The sequence below is a fragment of the Quercus lobata genome, chromosome 9 (assembly GCF_001633185.2).
Source record: "Quercus lobata isolate SW786 chromosome 9, ValleyOak3.0 Primary Assembly, whole genome shotgun sequence".
In the NCBI taxonomy this organism is placed as follows: domain Eukaryota; kingdom Viridiplantae; phylum Streptophyta; class Magnoliopsida; order Fagales; family Fagaceae; genus Quercus; species Quercus lobata.
This window is the reverse complement of record NC_044912.1, coordinates 30,690,141-30,712,232: the sequence shown is the minus strand read 5'-3', so window position 1 is coordinate 30,712,232 and position 22,092 is coordinate 30,690,141. Positions and strand designations below refer to the sequence as shown.

Genomic DNA, 22,092 nt, shown 5'->3' with positions numbered 1-22,092 from the left:
CTAGAAGGGATGATGGAAGAGCACTGGTATTTCATAGATATTGCCTTCGACATGTTGCTAGCAACTTTAACACACATTTTCAGAACTCGACTCTGAAGTCAGCGGCTTTGAAAGCCGGATATGCTAGTCAGGCAGTGAAATTTACCTCCATAATGGAGACCATTAAGCAGGCGAAAATTGAGGCCATTAGAAATAAGAAGAAGTTGACGGGGAAGGATGGCAAGGAAAAGAATCAAGATTATCTTCCATACACATACCTAATGAGCGAGTCTGTGGATATGTGGACCCAGTCACATGATGGTGGGAGACGTTTTGGGGCAATGACAACCAATATATCAGAATGCTTCAATGGTGTATTGAAAGGTGCACGGGGCCTTCCTATTGCCGCGTTGGTTGAGTTCACTTGGAACAAACTTGTCAGTTATTTCCACGACCGTCGCAAAGAATACCTTTTTGAGTTATCAGAGGGTAAGAAATGGAGTAAATATGCCTTCTCCAAGTGGGATGAGAATAAGAGTAAATCTGAGAAACATTATCTCAAGCCATTTAACAATGAAGAGCTGATATTTCAAATAGTTACCCAACTCAACACGTGTAGTGCAGGAGGGGGAAACCACAGTTATGAAGTTCGGTTACTGGAAAGAACATGCAGTTGTGGGAAATGGCAAAACATAGGGATCCCGTGTTCACATGCAATCAGAGTATGTGACTATTTAAATATTGATTCGACCACATATATTCACCCGTGTTATGGTTTGAACAATGCCATTAACACTTATGAGCATGCATTTGTGGTTCCTAAGTCTCCGGCCTTGTGGAGGGATCCCATAGGGCCAAAGTGGTTGCCTAATCTAGCATTGTTGCGGGCCAAAGGTCGACCAGTGAAGTCGAGAATAAGGAATGAGATGGATGGAGTGAGGAATAAGGATCGAGAACCGAGATGGCGGAGGGAGGATGCAGATTTGATAGAGAGTTAGCCCAAGCAGACATGTGGACTGTGTCATGCTTCCGGGCATAACCGCAGAAAATGTCCGCAGTCCCATGGCGCTTCCACAAGCAGTCATGTTCCACACTAGGTAGGTAGATGGCAAATACTTATGCATCGGTTAAATATTTGTTGTTCATTCCATGTTGACCTAATGTTTACTATCTTTTCTCCTAATGTGATTACTCTACGTTTTTCAGGCATGCTTCCAAGGACGATGTTTTTGTTGTGTGGACAACCGATGTTAGGAAAAGTGACTACGTTGTATTGGCTCTATGTGAACTTTTTGGTTTTTGTTGAATGTGCTTGTAAATCTCTATTCAATGTATGCCTATGAAGATTGTGATTTCAGTAGTATGGTTAGAACTGCAAATTATGCGTGGTTGGGCATGTTTAGAATGTTGATATTGAGAATGCCTTTTCTTGCGATGTAACTGCATTTTGCATTGTAAAACCATGTTTATACAGAGAGCGTAGAAGTTTCAGTAGTTTCGTTTGATGTAATCTACATGTATTTACATTCTCAGCTTCTTTGCCTCTAAATAAGTGTTTATGGATTATATTCGTAGTTTGTCTATCTTTGCTTCTCACCAGGTGCATGCACACGTTTCAGTTTCTGGTTTGTCTGCATAACCAGGAAAAAAGAAAAAAAAATTCCCCAGTCAATGATTCCTGGAATGAGCAGAGGAAAACAGAGCAAAAAAAAAAAAAAAAAATTCCATAGAACTCGAGTCTATGAAACTCGAGTTCTACTGGAAAAAACAGAGGAAAACAAAGCAACCCTCTTGGACCTCTCTGAGTAAACAGAGCAAAACCAATAAAAAAATTTTTTCCAGTGGAACTCGAGTCTATGAAACTCGAGTTCCACTGGAAAAAACAGAGCAAAACAGAGCACCCTATTGGACCTCTCTGAGTAAACAGAGCAAAACGAAGAAAAAAAAATTTCCAGTGGAACTCGAGTCTATGAAACTCGAGTTCCACTGGGAAAAACAGAGCAACCCTATTGGACCTCTCTGAGTAAACAGAGCAAAACGAAGGAAAAAAATTTTCCAGGGGAACTCGAGCCTATGAAACTCGAGTTCCGCTGGAAAAAACAGAGCAACCTATTGGACCTCTCGGAGTAAACAGAGCAAAACAAAGAAATAAATGAAATCTAGAACTCGAGTCTATGAAACTCGAGTTTCAGTATTTGATTCTCGAGTTTTATAGACTCGAGTTCCCCTGGAAAATTTTTTATTCTATTTATTTAATTTTGTTAAAGAAAGGAACTCGAGTCTTATAGACTCGAGTTCCATGAGGATTGAAAATTTTTTATTTTTTTTATTTAATTTTGTTAAAATTTTTTATTTTATTTATTTAATTTTGTTAAAGAGAGGAACTCGAGTCTTATAGACTCGAGTTCCATGAGGATTGAAATTTTTTTATTTTTTTTATTTAATTTTGTTAAAATTTTTTAATTTATTTATTTAATTTTGTTAAAGAGAGGAACTCGAGTCTTATAGACTCGAGTTCTATGAGGATTGAAAATTTTTTATTTTTTTTATTTAATTTTGTTAAAGGTGACAATTGTTGTTCTTCTCTAGAAATTAGCTTTTTAGAACTTTTGAAGGGAAAAAGTTCTGTTTATGTTTTGTAATTTTGTTTTTAACCACTTGGCCTCCTTTTATGCGGAGTAGATGTGTACACTGGGATTTTTTTATTTTTATTTTTCTTTTTAACTTTAATTGATTGAGCTCCTGTGTTACCCAAACCCCAATGCCAATACTATTAACTCTAAATTATATAATAAATACACGTTTCATAAATGGTCCTAGTGGACCAAGGCCATGCCGGATGGCCTACTCTTCGGGCTTGGCACCCGCACCCACCTACAATTACAACCAAGCAAATAACATAAGAACAATAATACAATTTAGTTACTAATAAGAGTACATTGCAGAACACACTTGGTATCAGGAAAAGACTTACTTAGATGCAAGTGGAGCATATGGCCATGGGCCATAATCACATCCAGGTGGGGGCTCTATCCTCAGGCACAAGAATGGCAACCTTGCCCATGCCCAATACTGGACCAACGTGCACGCCCCACCAATCTGCGATGCCCCTTTCTCGCTTGCCCGACACAACTCCCTATATAACCAAGCCAGGCAACCACTACCCTAACTATACTGTGGCGGATCACGAAGGTTACGCATGAAGTCTAGGAACATCAAATGCACCCTATCTCCTGACTTGTCCATGAAAAGTTTGTCCCCTATTAGCGCTAAAATATAGCACCGGGCATACCAGTGTATCTGCATCTCCGTTGCGTCATGAGGCAATGGCGCTGCAACGGCCTCAACAAGTCGGCTTATGAGAATTCTTTGCCCCACCAATGTTTTATTGTCATTCGGCTGACTAAAACCCAGCAACTCCGTACACAATCGCCTCCAACCCCCATCATCCACCACAGCAGTCGGCCCAACCAAGACGTCACCGTCTATAGGAAGTCTGAAAATTACCTCCACATCTTGTAGGGTGATTGTCATCTCACCATGTGGAAGATGGAAAGTATAAGTCTCCGGCCGCCATCGCTCAACTAGGGCCGATATTAGGCAATTATCTATCTCTCTTGAAGGGGCTCTAAATAATCCTTCTAGCCTTAGCAATTTGATAATATCAATGACTCGATTATCTTGCATCTGAACGTTTGCCATCTCCTTCGTGCGACCACGGCACGTAAGTGGGCCCGAGTCCTACAAAATCGATCAAAATAATAGCGGTTGTTAGAACTAGAAATACAACATTGAAAGAACTTGCTAACTAACAGTCAAAGACACGTAAATATTAAAGCAGTTGTTAGAACTAGAAATTTCACCTCGCCATTCCAAATGGCCTCTGATCGATGATATGGCTGTCGTGTCAACAATGACCTCTGACGCGGACCGGGGTCCAAGACCTCTAACTCCTCATCAATCTGAGGCTCCATACTGCAAACAGTGCAACTGTGAGATCATTAATAGTGTAGGGGCAAAGGAGTGCTACTGTAAAATAGAATTTTCTTCAAAAAAGATAAGTTCGCAATCCTACCAAAAAACATGCAAATCGATGATGTTTACGCAATCAAAGAAATTAGAATTGGTAAGTTAGAAAAAAACATAATGAATTTTTTGGAGTTGGAATAATTTTGCAAACTTTTACAATTAAAAGAAATTGAATTATGTACCAAATAAAATGACTACTTTCATTAATTCTGCTTTTTTTTTTAATCAATGTACTTTAGAATTGAGTTTATACCCCCACAAGAAAAAGCTTGTTCATTTAGAGAGAGAGGTAGAGAAGTGACAAAGACACCTACAAGAATGAAACAATGCAACTAAAGGAGACATATCTATACTATCCAAAAAAATATAAAAAGAGGAGACCCATCTTGACATTAAACAATGCAGTTGTAACAAAACAAGGACAACACAAAAGAAAATTATTTCAAATTTTTCATTGTGGTACCTTCGGATATTTATTCAAAGAATGAGATTAAGAGGTTCTCGTTCTCTTTCTCCTCATTCTCATTTCGAACTAGTGTTTAACCCGCGCGATGCGCGGGATCATTTAAAATCTTATAAGTAGAAGAAAATACAGGTAATTGCTTTAAATATATATTATACATTGTTAAGACTCTTAGTCATTACAACTCTACTGTGTATAGCTATAAAAATGGTTTCATTAGAGGTAATAAAGTTGTAAGAAGTAGATATCTTTATATTTCTTTTAAAATAAAAAGAAAGAGAGGAAAAGATATGGAAAGAGAAATTATTTAACTTATTATATTTCTTAGGTAAAACTCCATAGTGTTCCATTAAGCAATTGAGAAGGAAAAATAGCACAATTGACATTATAAGGAAAATTTTGATGTATTCAAGCATATATATAACTGATCCAAACAGCCATAGTACAATTATATACACTATATTGACATACATAACTTTTTACTTTACAATAACAGAACAATAGGTGAAAATCTATTTATTTTAATAAAGCAAATACTGTTGTCTACATTCTTCATTCAGCTTATACACTTTGAAATCAACCATTTTGGGCCATCACAGTGTCTAACATATCAAATTGTGAAATATAATTACATTTTATAGTATCGCTGTTCTAGCCTGTCAGCTTTATTTAAAGGCAAAAAAATAATAATTAACGATACTATGAAATACATAAAGACTCGTAGAGTAAGGTAGTATATACAATAGAGTTCAGTTTTTTTTCTTCTTTGTAGCAATTTGCTTAGTACTTTTTTGACGTTTTTGAAGCATTTCGAGCGGCATAAATTATGCAGATAATCCTGAACCTATTCTGCAGAAATCAAAATATGCAGCAACAGAAATACAACCCGTGGACATACATAACAGAAACAACAACAATACTTCTTAAATGAAATTATGCAGGAAAATTCCTGTAGAAATTTGAACAATCAATTTTCACAACAAAGCACCAAAAGGGGGAAAATGAACACAGAGAATTGATGCGTATATTTCGTCCAATTTTCACAACAAAGCACTCCAAAAAGGTAGAATGAACACACAGAGAATATTTCGCAAATTGACGGAAACAGGGAAAACTTATCCCGAAATCACAGAGAAGTTTCAAAACCGAATCAAAACAACAAAAACTCATACAGAGAAGGATAGAAAGTGAGGTTATTCCAAGATTATATTCCTAACAGATTATATTCCAGGTCAAACACAATAAAATGGCACATTTATTCATGACCAATCTGCAGTTAGATCCTATCCAGAAAAGAAAAAAAAAAAAAAACTGCAGTTAGAAAACATTGAGCAAAAGAATTAAAATTAAATCTATAGTCAACTAAAATTTAGCAAAAAAAAAATTGCTATAAGTTTAAGAGAAGGGCTGTCAAGGCCCTTAAATGCCAACAACTGGCTCCTCTTTCATTTCCTAGTGAGTTTTCATTTTAATTTTTTGTAATCTTCCCTCACCTTCACTAATTAGTCACATAATAGATAATCTTCATTTTGATGTTGGCCCATATGCTTAATAAACTTTGTCATAAATCTATGTTTTGAAGTTTGGTTTTACTCCCCATTTGTTCAATTCCTTCCTCTCTCCCGACAATAGTTCCTCCAATGTTTTCTAACTTAAAAGTAAAACCTTGAATGTACCCATCTATTTTAAGTTCCAGTTAAGTTCTCAAAATCTCTTTTTTTAAGATTTTCTTTTCCCATAAAACTTTTGCACTCATAGTCATATTAGTGTTGCTGTTAAGGAAATCTTTGTTCTAAATCAAAGCAATTGCAAATGGAAAAGAGATTTCATTGAACAATGAAACAAAGAGGAAAATTTAAGCTATCATACCTTTAAATTTATTGTAGAAAACCCAACGGTAATTCTTCTATTAGAGAACCCAGTAACTTTTCTGGTAGGGAAAAAATTAAATTAACAATTGAGATAAATGACATTTGAAAGTTTGAGAAGATATTCTAAATACCCATGAGGCATTCAACAAAACCAAACGATGCCAACAAATTGCAGTTGGCAGTACTTACGAAGTTTTTTTTTTTTTTTTTTTTTTTTGAGATAAAGATAGAAATTTTATTTGATAAAAGGGAAATACATGTACAAACACAACGATAAAAGGGAAATTTTCTCTCAGCTTCTGCTATTATATATACTAGTGTTTAACCCGCGCAATGCGCTGGATCATTTAAAATCTCATAAGTAGAAGAAAATACAGGTAATTGCTTTACATATATGTTATACATTGTTAAGACTCTTAGTCATTACAACTCTACTGTGTATAGCTATAAAAATGGTTTCATTAGAAGTAATAAAGTTGTAAGAATTAGATATTTTTATATTTCTTTTAAAATAAGAAAGAAGAGAGGAAAAGAACTGGAAAGAGAAATTATTTAATTTTTTATATTTCTTAGGTAAAACTCCATAGTGTTTTATTAAGCAATTGAGAAGGAAAAATAGCACAATTGACATTATAACGGAAATCAAACAGCCATAGTACAATTACATACACTATATTGACACACATAACTTTTTACTTTACAATAACAGAACAATAGGGGAAAATCTATTTATTTTAATAAAGCAAATCCTGTTGTCTACATTCTTTATTCAGCTTATACACTTTGAAATCAACCATTTTGGGCCATCACAGTGTCTAACATACCAAATTGTGAAATATAATTACATTTTATAGTAAGGTTGTTCTAATTTGTCAGTTTTAGTCAGTACATTCAGTTTATTCTTCTAAAGGCAAAAAAATTAAAATTAACAATACTATGAAATACGTAAAGATTCCTAGAGTAAGGTAGTATATACAATAGAGTTCAGTTTTTTTTCTTCTTTGTAGCAATTTACTTAGTACTTTTTTGACGTTTTTGAAGCATTTGGAGCGGCATTCTTTCAGGTCTTTGAACAGATGTTTCTCCTATTTCTATTTTTTGATTGGCTGTGTACTTGTCCTTCCTTGATTTTCTTACAATTTCCTCCATTGTTTTCTGCAATAATTTGCATTGTTATGTATCAGTTAGATATGTAAAGTAGATTATGACTGTTCTGCCTATTAGAGTTTCTCAACAAAGCAACCAAATAAAAGCATGAGATGTTTCAATATTAATGGTTTGAAAGTATATTTACGTTTTTGGTGAGCTAACAATAAAGAATTAGATAAAGGAAACTAAATGTTACATACCTATTTCTACACCCCCTGTTCTGCAAAATGGCAGAATAGCCATTAAGATTGCAAATTAAAAGCCAAACTAAAAGCCAAATATCTAACGTTGAATTGACTTTACAAATTTACTTTAGAAGTCAAATTGATTTTAAAACTGAATAAAGGTTAAAACGATTCAAAAAAAAATCTAATGTTGGCCTTGCCATTGCCATCTACCCCATCAATCTATGCTAAGCATTTAAAACAAAAGCACACCCAAACATAACTTTAAATGTTAACAAAAAGAATATATTTAGTATTGAGCACACACTTTACACTAAATTTTTTTGATGATATTATTCTTTCTTGAAACTTGATTATCCAATCAGTAGCTGTATTTTCTAAATTTTTCATAGTTCTATTTTCTCCTAGGCCTTTCCTAAACACATCTATTTTCAATATGGCCATACTCCCAGTGCTATTAAAAAAAAAAAAAAAAAGTAATGATGATATTTTGAGACCAAAGAATTCAAAGAAAAATACTAAAACCCATTTTTTTTTAAACTGTTTTTGTTTAAAGTTTTTTTTAATCAAACATTAACGAATGATAAAGAGATACAAATTAAAAAAAAGCAACAAAGGAAAATTAGGCAGGCCTGACCTTTATATTTAATCAAGTAGCTCTTCTTGAATAGATACCAACTGTCTTATAAGCCAGAGCAGAGATGATAGATCTACATTAGCACGTGAGGGAAAAAAATTCATTGAAAATACAAAATTACTGAGAAGCAACAATGTAAATGAAGCCCTCGAAAATTTGGCATATTTATGAATTATTAATACTTGACAGGAAAAACTCAGCGAATCTGAATTTCAACAAAAAATGAAAGGGTAAGAAGGTTTTTTAAACTGACAGAAGAGAAAGATGAAAGATAGACACACACCAAACAAATAACCAAAAAAAAACGATGAAGATGTGAAATAAGAACTGAAATTAATGATTACATAATCATCACAAATAGAAATTCAAATCCTTCAAAACCAACATAATGTAATCATTGAGCTACACTGAATAGTAAAATTTCACAAAAACAAATAAGCCAAAATTAATTGCAAAGGAAGATGAAGAGAGACTATAAAAGAAGCGGATGCAAACATTGTAATATGGTTTGAGTTGCAAAAAATTTGAAAGATTGTTTTACTTTTTAATAAGCTATTGCCTATTTCCAATATGATGATGGTAAAGAATTTGGCTTCCATTAGCCAAGGATATATATAAATAAATATTTAAAGCACATCAAACAGTAAAACTTAAAGCAAAATTTACATTATATTTTGTAAATAAAACATAATAGTTCAATGTCATATGACCAGTGACTTTTATGAATAAGTAAACTTAGTATATATTTACACCCATTCAAAATAACAGAAACAGCCAGTAGCCTAAGGTAAATTGTAATTGCCAACTTCTAAATTTTAGTATGTATTTACTGCTTCAAATTAATTCCATGAGCTTACAGATAAATATAGTCACTATTCTACTAACAAATGTGCAATTAAACAATTAGGAAGCAAAAACATTAATACATCAAAACAAAGAACCATAAACTTTGCATATGAAAAAGAATCCAACAAATTTAGACAATATTTATACATTTTGGTGAAAACAGATTCAGTACTTAGGAAATATATTCTTGAACAACATTGAACAAACAATTTTAATTTCAATCAAATGTTTGATACCCCTTTGCAGCTTCAGTTTTGTGGTCATGCCACATTGGCTGCTGCACATACAATCTTTGTAAGTATTCTACACTATGAAACTCAAAGAAAAAGAGGTGTGCTCCAACCAAACATGATCTACTAAATAAATTACAAACAATTTCTGTCAATTTAATAGTAATTACATTCATTGTTTTATAAATGAAAATTCACCTACCAGCAACCATAAAGTTACAACAACAAAAATACATTACACTTTCAGATTTCAAAGTCTTACAATCCAATCTAACCAACAACACAAATATACATCAGAATTGAATCTCACACCAAATCCACAAAACAAAATCAATTATAATCCAAACACCTTAGGTTTTACGAATTAAGTTTGTACCCATATAAAATTATATATATGGCAAGCCACAGTATCTGAAACTTAAATTAATATATCACATACATCAATCACAGCACAGAGATTTATCGAACAATAGTTCTTAAACGAAATTATGCAGGAAAATTCCTGCAGAAATTTGAACAATCAAACTTCACAACAAAGCACCAAAAGGGGAAAAATGAACACAGAGAATTAATGCATATATTTCGTCCAATTTTCACAACAAAGCACTCAAAAAAGGTAGAATGAACAAACAGAAATGATGCGTACCTTTCGTCAGAATATCGCCAATCACTAACTCCGTATCTCAAAACCTATGAGGCGTTTGATCGTATTTAGCTTTGACGGATGCCGATTGTGATGCTCTAAGTCCGGCAGGGTATGGCAGTGGCCGGCCGTACGAATATCCACTGGTTCGCAGAGTCTGAAGAGAAGATCGATAGGGTTTTAATCGCTAAACAGATCAACAATATTCCGTAAATTGACGGAAACAGGAGAAACTTATCCCGAAATCACAGAGAAGTTTCAAAACCGAATCAAAACAACAAAAAATCATAGAGAGAAGGGGAGGGAGAGGGAGAGAGAGAAGAACGTACCTGGAAAACTCAAAAGGGGATAGCGATGATCAATCGAATCTCCACTGTGGCGCAAGTCTTTCTTCTTTTTTCTTTTCTCGTAGCGGAGTTTGATGTGAAAAGATCTCCTCTATCGTAGTATGGCTAGGGTTTTTTTTAGAGAGAAAAAAAGTTAAGAAGACTGATGTGCAGAGAGTAGGTTTCTCCCCTTTTTCCCTTTCCCTTTCTCTGTATCGCAATATTGGCAGGGTTTTTTTTTTTTTTTTTTTAATTTTAAAGAAAGAGAAAATGTTAAGTAGTCTGAACTCTGAAGAGATAGGCAGTAATTTTAAAATTTCTGCGTTTTTTTTCTTTTAACAGCTTTTTTTTTTTTTTTGTTAATATAAAAAAGTACAGCCAAACGGTGTTAATATTTTGAAACAATATAATGTATCGCTTTTTAAAGTTACACATGTCTGAATTTTAAGTAGGAACTTTTCCTATTTGTCATTACCTCCTTAATTCTAGGAACTCATTTTCTCTCAGCTTCTGCTATTATATATATATAGATAGATATAGATTGGTTAGGGGATATATATATAATTCATTCGGTTATGGTAGCCTATGGTTTTGTCATGTAACACGTTCAAGAGAAATTGTAAAATAGTCCGTGTATCGCACGGGACATCATCTAGTTTAAATTAACTATAAGAGCATTATAGCTAAAGTTAATTTTCACAATGATGATGGACAAATTGAAGCTCTCAACATCGAAATCAATCATGAGTCTCAACAAAATTGGTTTATTCCTAACAATATGAAGAAAGGAATGAGGAAGCTACTTTAGCTCTTGAATTAACATCAATAAGCCTATAAAAACAAGAGCAAATTACACTTTCCACAATAAACTATTATCTTCATTACACTTAACCCATTGAACTATTAGAAATTGAGTTTTATCAATTATTTCTTTGTTTTCTTTGGTCTCTTTCTGTTTAGAATGATAAAGATTGACAGATATCAATCTATGGAAACCAAACAATGACTCATTCCTTATTCCCATGGCTGAACCAAATGGGGCACAACCCCAAAACCCTGTCCACGCTCAAATACAGATGTTCTGGTGTAAGTTCTCATTTTTTTCAAATGAATATTCTCACTTATTACTTCACAACTCATACACCGTTCATAGAAGCATTTCATCAAACCCATAATTTGCTTTACAAACCCACAAACGAAAATACAATCAGAAAATTAAAACAAACCCAAAACAAATCAGTGAAAATACATGAAACAAGATACACAAACAAATCAAACAAAACCCACAAACAAATCAAACAAAACCCACAAACAAATCAAATGAAACCCCAACAAACTAGATTAAATATCAATGTAATCCAGATATTAACACTTTTTACACTAATGAAACCCAATCAAATGCTCAATCAGTTAAAAAAATTTAATTTCCCAAACAACCAAACAGAATAATATACATGCATTCACTGAAATGACATGAACCACCAAAACCCAGAAAGATCCGAAATTGAAAAACGAAATAGGAAACATCATGAAATTCCAAAACCTAAGATTGAAGTTGGAGAAAGAGAGAGTACCTTAGGCGCACGGTGGTTCAATGGGAGCAGTACTGACTTTGAGTGCCTAACTGTCAATGGAAGCAGAACTGAGTTTCGGTGGCTGAGTGTCAATGGCAGCAGCACCTTCGGCACGGCGAGTTTGAGAGTGGAGTGTCTGAGAGTGAGTTGTTTTTGAAATTTTTACAGTGAGGGGAAGAGTTTGAGAGAGCTTGAGAAATTTTGAGAGAGTTTGAGAGAGCTTGAGAGAGTTTGAGAGAGCGGTGTCTGAGATTGAGAGATTTTGAACCGGGTCTCTGTAGATTGTTTTAAGTGGGAAGGGAGAAAAAGCGTTAAAGCGAAAGCGAGTTTATAAAACTCGATTTTCGAAATCGAGTTTTATAAACTCGCTATCCAACTGGAAACTTTCGCCATGTCAGCAACTGAAAAACAACAAAAACGAGTCTTAAAAGCTCGATTTTTTAATTGAATCTCGAGTTTAAGAAACTCGAGATGCTATTATTACAAATACTTTCGCAACAGGACAACTAACAAAATACTTAGCATATTACAGTTATTTAGCAACGAAAATCTCATTTTTGGCATTTGGTGATGTTTGTAATATTCTCTCCATGAATTGTGACATGTTATCGAGAAAAAGATTTTTCTCTTCTCCTTCCCTCTAAGTAACCTTCCTCCTTTTAAAATTTTTATTTTTATTGGGTTAAACTGTGAATTTGGGTAAGAACCAAGGACATCAACAACACTTTGGTTTTCAGAATAATGTTGTAATGTATAATTTACATTAGCAAGTATATTCGATTAGTGCAAGTGCAATTATTCTACCGGTGTTTACACGTTTTAGTTGAAAAAGGTCCATTGCAGTTTCGAAGCATCAATTCATTACGCTGGTTTCATTTCATTTTATATCTTCGGTCTTAGAAAAATGGGTATGGGTAAGGACTTTTTGGACCCCAGGGAAATGAGAAATTATAAGGTCCACATGGTAAACAAATGACATGGTCCACCATTCCACTAAAAGATTTATACCTGTTTAAAATTGCTAAGTTAGAAATTTTTTTTTTAAACAAAAACTGATTACTGACTCAGCAATTTTAAATAAGTGGGAGTCTTTTGGTGGAATAATAGACAAGTGATATGGTTCACCAAAGACTGTATAATTTCTCCAGGGAAAATGGGTCAATTGAACCCGACTTGCTAAAACAACAATTTTGGTTTATCCATCGACCTTGGCAATAACTTTTTCATTCAAAAAAATACATCCCTAATCTGTGGTTGAAACAGGTGAATCAAAAGGCATTACTTTGAATGCTATTATGATTAAATGATAAGACGAGTCCATCAGATTTTCATTCCCAGTATCACATCTACAACAACTAAATCTTTCATGTCAAACTTATTAGTCAATATTCTCTTGGTAGCTTTAATGATTACATTATTGCCATTTAGCATAATTTAATAACTATTTCTCAAGTAAGCAGGCTTTTGAAACAATTTAGTAATCTAATATCTCGAGTCTTTAAGACTCGAGTTCAGTGAAGAAAGTCTTTAATGATTACATTATTGCCATTCAACATAATTTAATAACTATTTCTCAAGTAAGCAGGTTTTTGAAACAATTTAGTAATCTAATATCTCGAGTCTTTAAAAACTTGAGTTTTATGCTCTAGCAATGCTGATGTGAATTTTTTAGTACATGTGTAACCATTAAATCCACCTGGAACTTGAGGTGCTGAGGCTCGATTATATTAAAGCAAACTCGAGTCTAAAAGACTCGAGTTACTAAATTGGAATTCTCCATAGCACCTCCGAACCTTAGTCACTACCCAAACACTCAAATACTTTATTCTCTACCAAATACTGAAACACTTTATTCTCTCTATTCAAGCAAACATCAAGCTAGTCACTACCCTTAAACAGTCTCCTCTCTCTATGAGTCTTGTCGGTGGCTCATGTCATTGTTCGCTCCCCCTTAGAGTCACTCTTAGTCTTTTGCATGTCCTCTCTCTCTCTTTCTCTCTCTCAGAGTATTTGATTTAATTTTAGGGTTTGATTTGTACTTGCATTTAGCTTTATATATTTGTTTAAAATAAGCACATGAATTTATAAATCTTGAGTTTTAATTTAATTTAGTTAACCCGATACAAACTTCTCCTTCTTATTTTTTACATTATTATTCTTTTTTTTTTTTCACTTTATTGGAATAGAGAAAAGCAAGACATCATTGATTAAACTTTGTATTTTTCATTTGTTCATAAATCTATTTGGCAACCATTGAATGGCCAAATTGGTCAAATACCACTAATTGGCAAAATATGTAGGGATTTACCACTGTTTGAGAAATATTTAGCGATCTACCACCTTTTTTAAACTCGAGTTTGCAAAACTTGAGTTTGACATGTAATTGAACTCCAGAAACTCGAGTTCTATAAAAATATGCCATTATGGCACATGCTAACGTAGATTATTTTAATTTAAAAAGGCCACGTGGAACTCAAGTACCATGTAATATGAAACTCGAGCTCTATAAGCTCAATTAATGAAGGTTATTATAAGTTCCCTGCTATACCTTACACCAACCAAGGCATGTAAGAATGCTAACATGGTTGGATCCAGATCCTACAAGTGGAATGGTTGTGAGCAAAGGAGAGGAAATGTTGGCTGAAGTAAAGGATCTTTGGTCCGTGCCAACGGCGTGAACATCTTGGGGAAGAGTGAGATTTTCATCTGACACGGACATCCAGCACTCACAAAAGGGAGATAATGACTCCCTATGGTCAGAGGCTATGAAATATACCCCTTTTATTGGTTGGGCTTGTGTTGGGCCACTGTTGAGGACACGTGCATCACTCCTAATGCCCCTGATGTCCCTTTCCTTGTCCAAGGATTGCTCCCCACGTAGTGGCAAGTTCACCCTCTATGCCAATACCCGAACTTTGGTGTGCTCATTCTCTCTCCTCCAGCCACTACATAGTACAGCAGCTGTATTAGGATTCAAATGGAGCAATCATGGTTTGACACCTGTCTTTTGTACCTGGCAACATTCCTCGAACTATAAGAGGAACACGTTGCTCGACCATTAGGGCAAGAACTAGGAGAGAACATTAGAGAAAAGAGTAGAGAGTTTGTAAGAAAGTGAGTTAGAGAAAATGCCTCTCTTTTAGGAAAAACACCATCATTGTACAAAGAAAACTTCCATTTTTCACATAATAGAGAGCTTGAAAGAGTAAGGGACATTCCCCTTGCTCACCCATGGTTTTTCATCCCTCCTTAAGGGTTTTCCATGTACGTTCTTTGCTTTCTTTACTTTTCTTGCAGTGCTTTCTTTTTCTCTCGAATTTATGATGTTAAAGCTTTCATTTTTTTATCACTTTCAAGCTTTTTCATTAAAATGTATTGTTAGATAGCTCATCTACTTTTCATACAAGTTCAAAAATCTAACTTACATGTACATTTTTTGCGACTCCACTGGGGAGAATCTCTAGTTATTCTTCCTTTTAGTTGTATACCATCTGTTCTTTTACATTCTTATTTTCAGTTATCTTTCTCTTTGTCCATTCGATGCCTTAAAGAAAGAAAAATGCAAGCACTCAAGCTAGTTCAAGAGAGAACTAGCAAGCAGAATTAAGCGTAGACCATGTCTCATGCACACTGAGAGCATAAAATCATCTAAAAAGGTCAGACAGCCTGCTAATAGGGACCTCGTGGTAGCCATTGAGAACCTTCAGCTTTCTCAGGCCTCCATATGGGAAGAGCTCCAGTCCTTACGCCAAAGGACAGCTCTTCCTCAAACCTTACAAGGTGACTAAGGACCCCGAGGAGAAACCAAAAGGTCGAATTTTGATCCTCTTCTCAACCAAAGGGTATCCTCACTACCTGAAGGACCCTAAGCATCTCCATATCTGACTAAGAAGGATATCGCGGCCATTCTGCTTGAGGCTAGGAAAACAGAGAGCTCTACTTACATCGATACAAAGCCTTCTTATCCTGAAGAGATGGCTAGGAAACCTTATCCTGCCAACTACACACCTCCCATTTTTCTTAAGTATGATGGCATGGTTAGGAATGCCAAAGAGCATATTATGAGGTATGTGGATGCCTTGACAACTCACTCCCATGACCACGAGCTGAGGCTTAGGGAGTTTTCCAAATCTTTGGAAGGTCATGCCTTTACTTGGTACACCAGCCTTTTGCCAGGGTTGGTTTTGAGCTGGAATGACATGGCTACCCAGTTTATGAAGAAGTTTTTCGCTTTGGATGAGAACCTTACTTTATCAGATTTGCAGGAGGAGAGACAGAGAGTGTTTGAGGGGTTACTGGACTACATCTGTAGGTTTAGAAACCTTTCTTTGACGTGTTATGATCTTGTAGAGGAAGAAAGATAGGTGGATATTTGCATTGCTAGCATATTGTATAAGTATCATCCCTACATAAAGAACTTACAGATCTCAAGTTTTACAAGGTTGGTAGAAGCATCTAGGAGAACAAGCATGTTAGTGAAGAAGCACTCCAAGGGTTCAACTTCATAAACCACTAGCACTCCCAAATAGCCTTGGATGCGAAAGAGCAAAAAGGTGGAAGTCTCTGTGCTAGAAGAGCCAAAGAAACCCACTAAAGGAAGAAAGAGAGAAAGAAGTGGTATTCCTCCTCTTTTTTCTATTTCAACAGAAAAGCTATACAGAATCTTAGAAGCCTAAGTAAAGGATGGCGTGGTAGTCCTACCTGAGTGCAAGTGTGAACCAACAGAGGAGGAAAAGCGAGGTGCGCTTTACCATAGATATCACAGAAGGAATGACCACCACACAATGGACTGTTATGCTCTGAGAAACATTTTCCATGAAAAAGTGGCCAAGGGTGATTTGTTCATCAAAAATGGAAAGCGTGTAAATCAAAGGATGCATAGACCTAAAGTGGCAATGACCTTTTTCATAGGTTGTGAGGATCCTATGGAAGAAGAAGTTGAGAGTATTGCTAGTAGTAGTAATACACCCCCACCATTGCAAGATGAAGAAATGATGTTGCGAATCCAACAAGATGATAAAGTTCATGCCTTTCTCAAAGTAATAGGCCTCAAGCCATTGGCGAGGAGAGAGGCAGCCCAGGCCTTGACTCAAGTGATGGAAAGGACCTAGGGAACAGTTGGTTCTCAAGGGAGTGTAGCTTACTGAGAGACCAGGGATTCAGTGACCTTCTTTGTCAGGGATTTAGCCAACTAAGCTTTGGATGGCGAGAGGCCTTTGTATATCACTGCCTTTTAGGGAGCCTCCCAAATCAAGAGGGCCTTAGTGGATACTAGTGCTTCCACTAAAATTTTGCCCCTCTCAACATTGGAAGCCTTACTCATTCCACAAGAAAAAAATCATTTGAAAGCCACTCCAAGTGGCAGGGATAGGATCATTGCAACAACATACCCTAGGACATGTATCCTTAGACTTGAGGGTAGAACCTATCAGAGCATGTACTCTTATGCATGTGATGGAAGGTGATACATCACACCATATTATCTTAGGCCACCTTTGGCTTAGAGCTCACAAAGCGATGGCCTCTACCTATCATCAATGTGTGAAGGTTGTTTGGAAAAGAAGGCCGATGAACATTGAGGCTACTAGAATGCCTTATGATTGGGCAGAGTTCCATCATACAGAAGTAGCTTTGTATCAAGAATTTGAGCCTGGGGGAGAAAACAAGATCGTCCCTTTCAACGCCACTGTCTTAGAAAGGGAGGAAGATGATGATGGGGAAGTCATAGAACTTGAGAAACCTTCTAAAATCAGAAGGATCACCATGCTTGATGGCAAGGTGGTCTATGAGTTCTGATGGTTAAAGGAAGGGGGTCGGGAGAATGGCAGGCTTAACCCCTTTAGCCTTACTCAACAGCCAGAAGGGGAGCACATGGTTGGAGAACCTATCAAGGAAGGCCTTGAATGTATGAAAGATGTCGTGAAGAATGTTCAAGAAGAACTCGTTGAAGTCAATCTCAGTGAGGGAGGAAAAGAAAGGATGGTAAAGATAAGTAAAGGTCTACTAGAAGAGGAGAAAATAAGATTGATAGCTTTGTTAAAAGAATACAAAGATGTTTTTGCATGGGTCTATGAAGAAATGCTAGGATTAGATCCCAAGGTGGTCACACATAAGCTAAATGTTAACCCCAAAGCCAAACTTGTGAGCACCCAGCAAAGAAGTATTGTTTAGACGTTGAAGAAAAGATCAAAGCTGAAGTGAGCAAGCTTTTGAAGTCAGGGTTCTTTGAAGAGATCAAATGTCCAGAATGGTTGGCCAACATAGTTCCTGTGAAGAAGAAAGGTGGGCAAATAAGGATTTGTGTGGACTTTAGAGATCTTAATAGGGCATGCCCTAAAGATGAGTTCTCATTGCCCAATGTTGATATTCTAGTAGATGTAGCTACTGGACATGAGTGTTTTCTTTCATAGATTGTTAAAGTGATTATAATCAAATCTTTATGGAGCCATCAGATGCTTAGAAAATTGCCTTTAGGACACCTTTTGGGAATTTCTATTACAAAATGATGCCTTTCGGATTGAATAATGCTGGGGCTACTTATTAGAGAACCATGACTCTAATTTTCGGTGACGTGTTGCACAAGCAGGTGGAGGACTATGTGGATGATTTGGTGGTAAAGGCAAAGAACCCAGTTGAGGGAGTACAACTTGAGAATGAACCCTTCCAAGTGTGTCTTCGGGGTGTCCTTAGGAAAGCTCTTAGGATTCCTTATCCATCAAAGAGAGATTGATTTAGATCTCACTAAATTTAAGGAAATAACTATTCTTACCCCACCAACAACTTTGAAGGAATTGAGGAGCTTTGTGGGAAAAATGTCTTACTTGAGAAGATTTATCCCCAGGTTAGCTGAGATCTTGAAACCTTTGGTTGAACAAACCAAGAAGGGAGTGGCCTTTGTATGGTGTGATCAATGTGAGAAGGCGTTCAAGAAGATACACGAAATTCTGGTAGATCCTCATACTATGGTTGCTCAATTTCCTGGTAAGCCTTTCTTGCTACACATAGCCAATAGAGAGCAATCATAAGGGGCTTTATTAGCTTAGGAGTAAGGAGGTATGGAGAGATCAGTGAACTACATTAGCAAGCTTATGAAGGGACTGGAATTGAGATACTTCACGACTAAAGAGATATGCCTTTCCTTAGCTTTTGCCATGTCAAATTTTAATCACTACTTTCTAGGGAATCATGTACTATTAGTGACCAAGAGCAATCTTGTGAAGTATCTCCTAACCCGCCCTCAGTTGTCTAGGAGAATGGCTTAATGGGCCATCCTAAAACATGCCATGATATCGAGTGCATAAGACCATCCGCCATTAAAAGGCAAGCAGTGGCCAACTTCCTAGGGACCAGTGATTTCTCACTTCCCCAATAGGAAGTTTTGGTGACAAAGGAGCAAGAATGGTCTATGCACTTGGCTCATCTACATCCCAGGGAGGAGGGATAGAAGTAGTGTTGAAATCATTAAGGGAGGAACACATGTTTGCCTATAAGCTGCGTTTCCCCTGTTTAAACAACGAAACAAAATATGAAGTCCTAGTAGTAGGATTGAAGGCTGCCAAGAGACTTGGCATAAAGAGATTAAAAGTGTTTGGAGATTCTGAGTTAGTCATTAAGCAGGTAGGGAGAACCTATGAAGTGAAGAATCCTAACTTAGCTGCTTATAGGGCCACAGTGCAGAATCTCATGAGACACTTCACATCCATAAAATGCAAAGTGATTAATTGAAATGAGAACAAGTTGGTTGATTCACTGGCCACTCTAGCCACCAAGTCTGTGTTGAAGAAAGAGAAGATGACCCTTAGGGTAGAGAAACAGCCTAACCTGATTAAAGGCAAATTGTGCCTCCCAAAAGATTGGCAAGAACCCTTGTTAAAGGCAATGATCCAAGGAAGGGATATTGGATCGAACCTGCCATCAAACATGAAGGATTTCCTTAAGATTAATGGGGATTTGTTTTTTAAAGGAGAAAAAGGGTTACTGATGAGGTGTGTCTCAAGATAAGAAGGGCTGACTTGACTACATAGGTTGCACCACAAGATGTGTGGGGTGAACCTCGATGTCAGCCTATACAAAAGATTGTAGAGGCTAGGGGTCTTTAGGGCAGAGATGGCTAGTAATGCTAAGGAAAAGCAGAGAGATTACAAGACTTGTTCTATAATTCCCCTAGACCAAGTAGAAGTGCTGAACAGTGAAATACAAGAAGAAAATTGGCAGGATCCATACGTAAAATACCTTTCACAAGTTGTACTACTTGCTAATCGGTTAAAAAGAGAGAGGCTAAAGAAATATGCAACAAGATTCAAGATGGTGGATGGGAAGTTGTTCAAGAGAAGCTTCCAAGGGAAATGGTTAGTGTGCATTCCCAACAAAGAAGTAAAGGGTATTCTCTCTGATTTGCATGAGGGAGAGCCAGTAGGACACCTCAGTGGCAGAAAGTTATGGCAAATAGCTTTGCACCAAGGATATTATTGGCCCATCATGCAAAGAGATTCCCAAGATTTCACTAAGAAGTGTCAAGAATGTCAAAGGAGAGGGGATGAGATACATACCAGCTGCCAAAGCCTCCACCCAACAATGGCTCCATATCCTTTCCACAGTTGAGAGCTGGACTTCATAGGTCCCATAAATCCCCCTTCTAAGGGGTGCGTTTGGATATTGGTAGCCACTGAGATATTTACTAAATGGGTGGAAGCTCAGTGGCTAATTTTTTGAGGGAAAATTTAATATGTCATTTTGGGGTACCAAGTATATTCATTCTTGAAAATGGCAAAACTCAGTTTTGTTAACTAAGTGAGCACACCCAAAAATCATCCAAACAATGTTATGGCTGTGGGCCCCACATGATTTTGAGTTATGAGTTAACAAAACTCAGTTTAACAGTTTTGTTAACTGAGTTTTGCAAAATCCAAACATCACCTTATTGAACTAAAACAGTTTGCTATTCTTATGACCCTTACCCCGTCTTTGGTGGGTCGGATCAACCCAAAATAATCCATGTCCATACTAATGCATGGATATTACCTCTATCGTCCATATCCATAATTACTATAACTCAACAATACCCCTAATTAAGAGGTCAAGTTCACAATTCTACTGTCTAGATTTGTTATATATATGAAAAAAATTATTAAAAATGGCATATTGTAGGTATGCATACACTTTCTTATTATTGTCGACCTATTGGCAATGTCATAATAGATTTATTAAGGAGGCCAACACTCAATGCGCATGAATCTTGTTATGGAATGATAGCCAAGATTATTATGCACTAACTATCGAAAGATTGGCCCTTATTGTCTTTCATAGTATAAGTAATTTTAACTTGCACCTACTTTCCATCATGGTCTAACAATATGTAACTATAAGAATAGGCTACATCATAATGGATATGGCCAAGTCATTGACTATAATTAATGCATTCATAATCTTTTTCTACTAAATCAAGTAGACCTTCTTTTTTCTTTTTCTTTTTTTAAATTGTAGACCTATTTTAATATACCAATTTTTTACATCATAAAAAATTGCATAGTGTCAAAATAAATTTGAATGATTATTTATTGATAATAAAGGCATCATAGTTTCACTTTAGTTCGCTATATTTTGACTATGGTTGCCTCCATTTTTTATTTTGGGAGAAGAATTAGTTACAACGATTGGGGAGTGGGGATTCGAACCCTAAATGTTCATATTGGAAACATTAGAAAGTGTTAATTCAGTTACAAAACTCTTTGCTTGGTTGCCTCCACTTTGGTTTTTGAGGAAATACCGGACATTTAAAAAAATAAAACATTGAATCTTACATAAATTTACAGTTTTCATCATTTAATGTAAAATACTTGCAATTTCTAAATTTGGACTAATATTATAAAATTATGGTTGCACAGTGTCACGCCCCAAACCCAACTATAAAGATAGGCATGTGACAATGGCCGCACACTTATAAAGTAAGCACCCTACAAGTGTGCAAGGCCTTCTTAGCAACTAAAATTTACCCTTAAAAATTTTATTAAATAAATCCAACATACCTCAAAAATTTCTTTATGAATAAATCTCCAATAATTCAAAATGAACAAAATCCAAACCTAATGTACATAATGCCAATTGGCCAAAAGATATAAGAGTATTACAAGACCATCTAATCTCAAAATTACTAAGCTTCT

At 35.9% G+C, this 22,092-nt stretch overlaps 2 protein-coding genes and 2 long non-coding RNA genes across 4 annotated transcripts; 1 reads left to right on the top strand and 3 right to left on the bottom strand.

Moving 5' to 3' along the window:
- Positions 1-152: 152 nt before the first annotated feature.
- LOC115961557 lies at positions 153-977 on the top strand. The gene has a single exon (XM_031080522.1). The coding sequence runs from the start codon at positions 153-155 to the stop codon at positions 975-977; it is 825 nt and encodes a 274-aa protein (XP_030936382.1).
- Positions 978-3,144: 2,167 nt separating this feature from the next.
- Positions 3,145-3,681, bottom strand: LOC115961556 (protein MAIN-LIKE 1-like). Its single transcript, XM_031080521.1, has one exon. It carries the CDS (start codon positions 3,679-3,681, stop codon positions 3,145-3,147), a length of 537 nt encoding a protein of 178 aa, XP_030936381.1.
- A 7-nt stretch (positions 3,682-3,688) lies between these two features.
- Positions 3,689-11,980, bottom strand: LOC115961029. Its single transcript, XR_004085284.1, has 3 exons — positions 11,933-11,980; positions 3,843-3,954; positions 3,689-3,720 (listed from the first exon to the last, which is right to left on the bottom strand). It is a non-coding gene; the product is annotated as an uncharacterized LOC115961029 (long non-coding RNA).
- LOC115961028 lies at positions 8,307-10,516 on the bottom strand. The gene is made up of 3 exons (XR_004085283.1): positions 10,362-10,516; positions 10,036-10,189; positions 8,307-8,386 (listed from the first exon to the last, which is right to left on the bottom strand). It is a non-coding gene; the product is annotated as an uncharacterized LOC115961028 (long non-coding RNA).
- Positions 11,981-22,092: the final 10,112 nt, after the last annotated feature.

Bases quoted from the DNA above. Each gene is read 5' to 3' on its own strand.
- LOC115961557 (XM_031080522.1), top strand. From the start codon at position 153: ATGGAGACCATTAAGCAGGCGAAAATTGAGGCCATTAGAAATAAGAAG.
- LOC115961556 (XM_031080521.1), bottom strand. From the start codon at position 3,681: ATGGCAAACGTTCAGATGCAAGATAATCGAGTCATTGATATTATCAAA.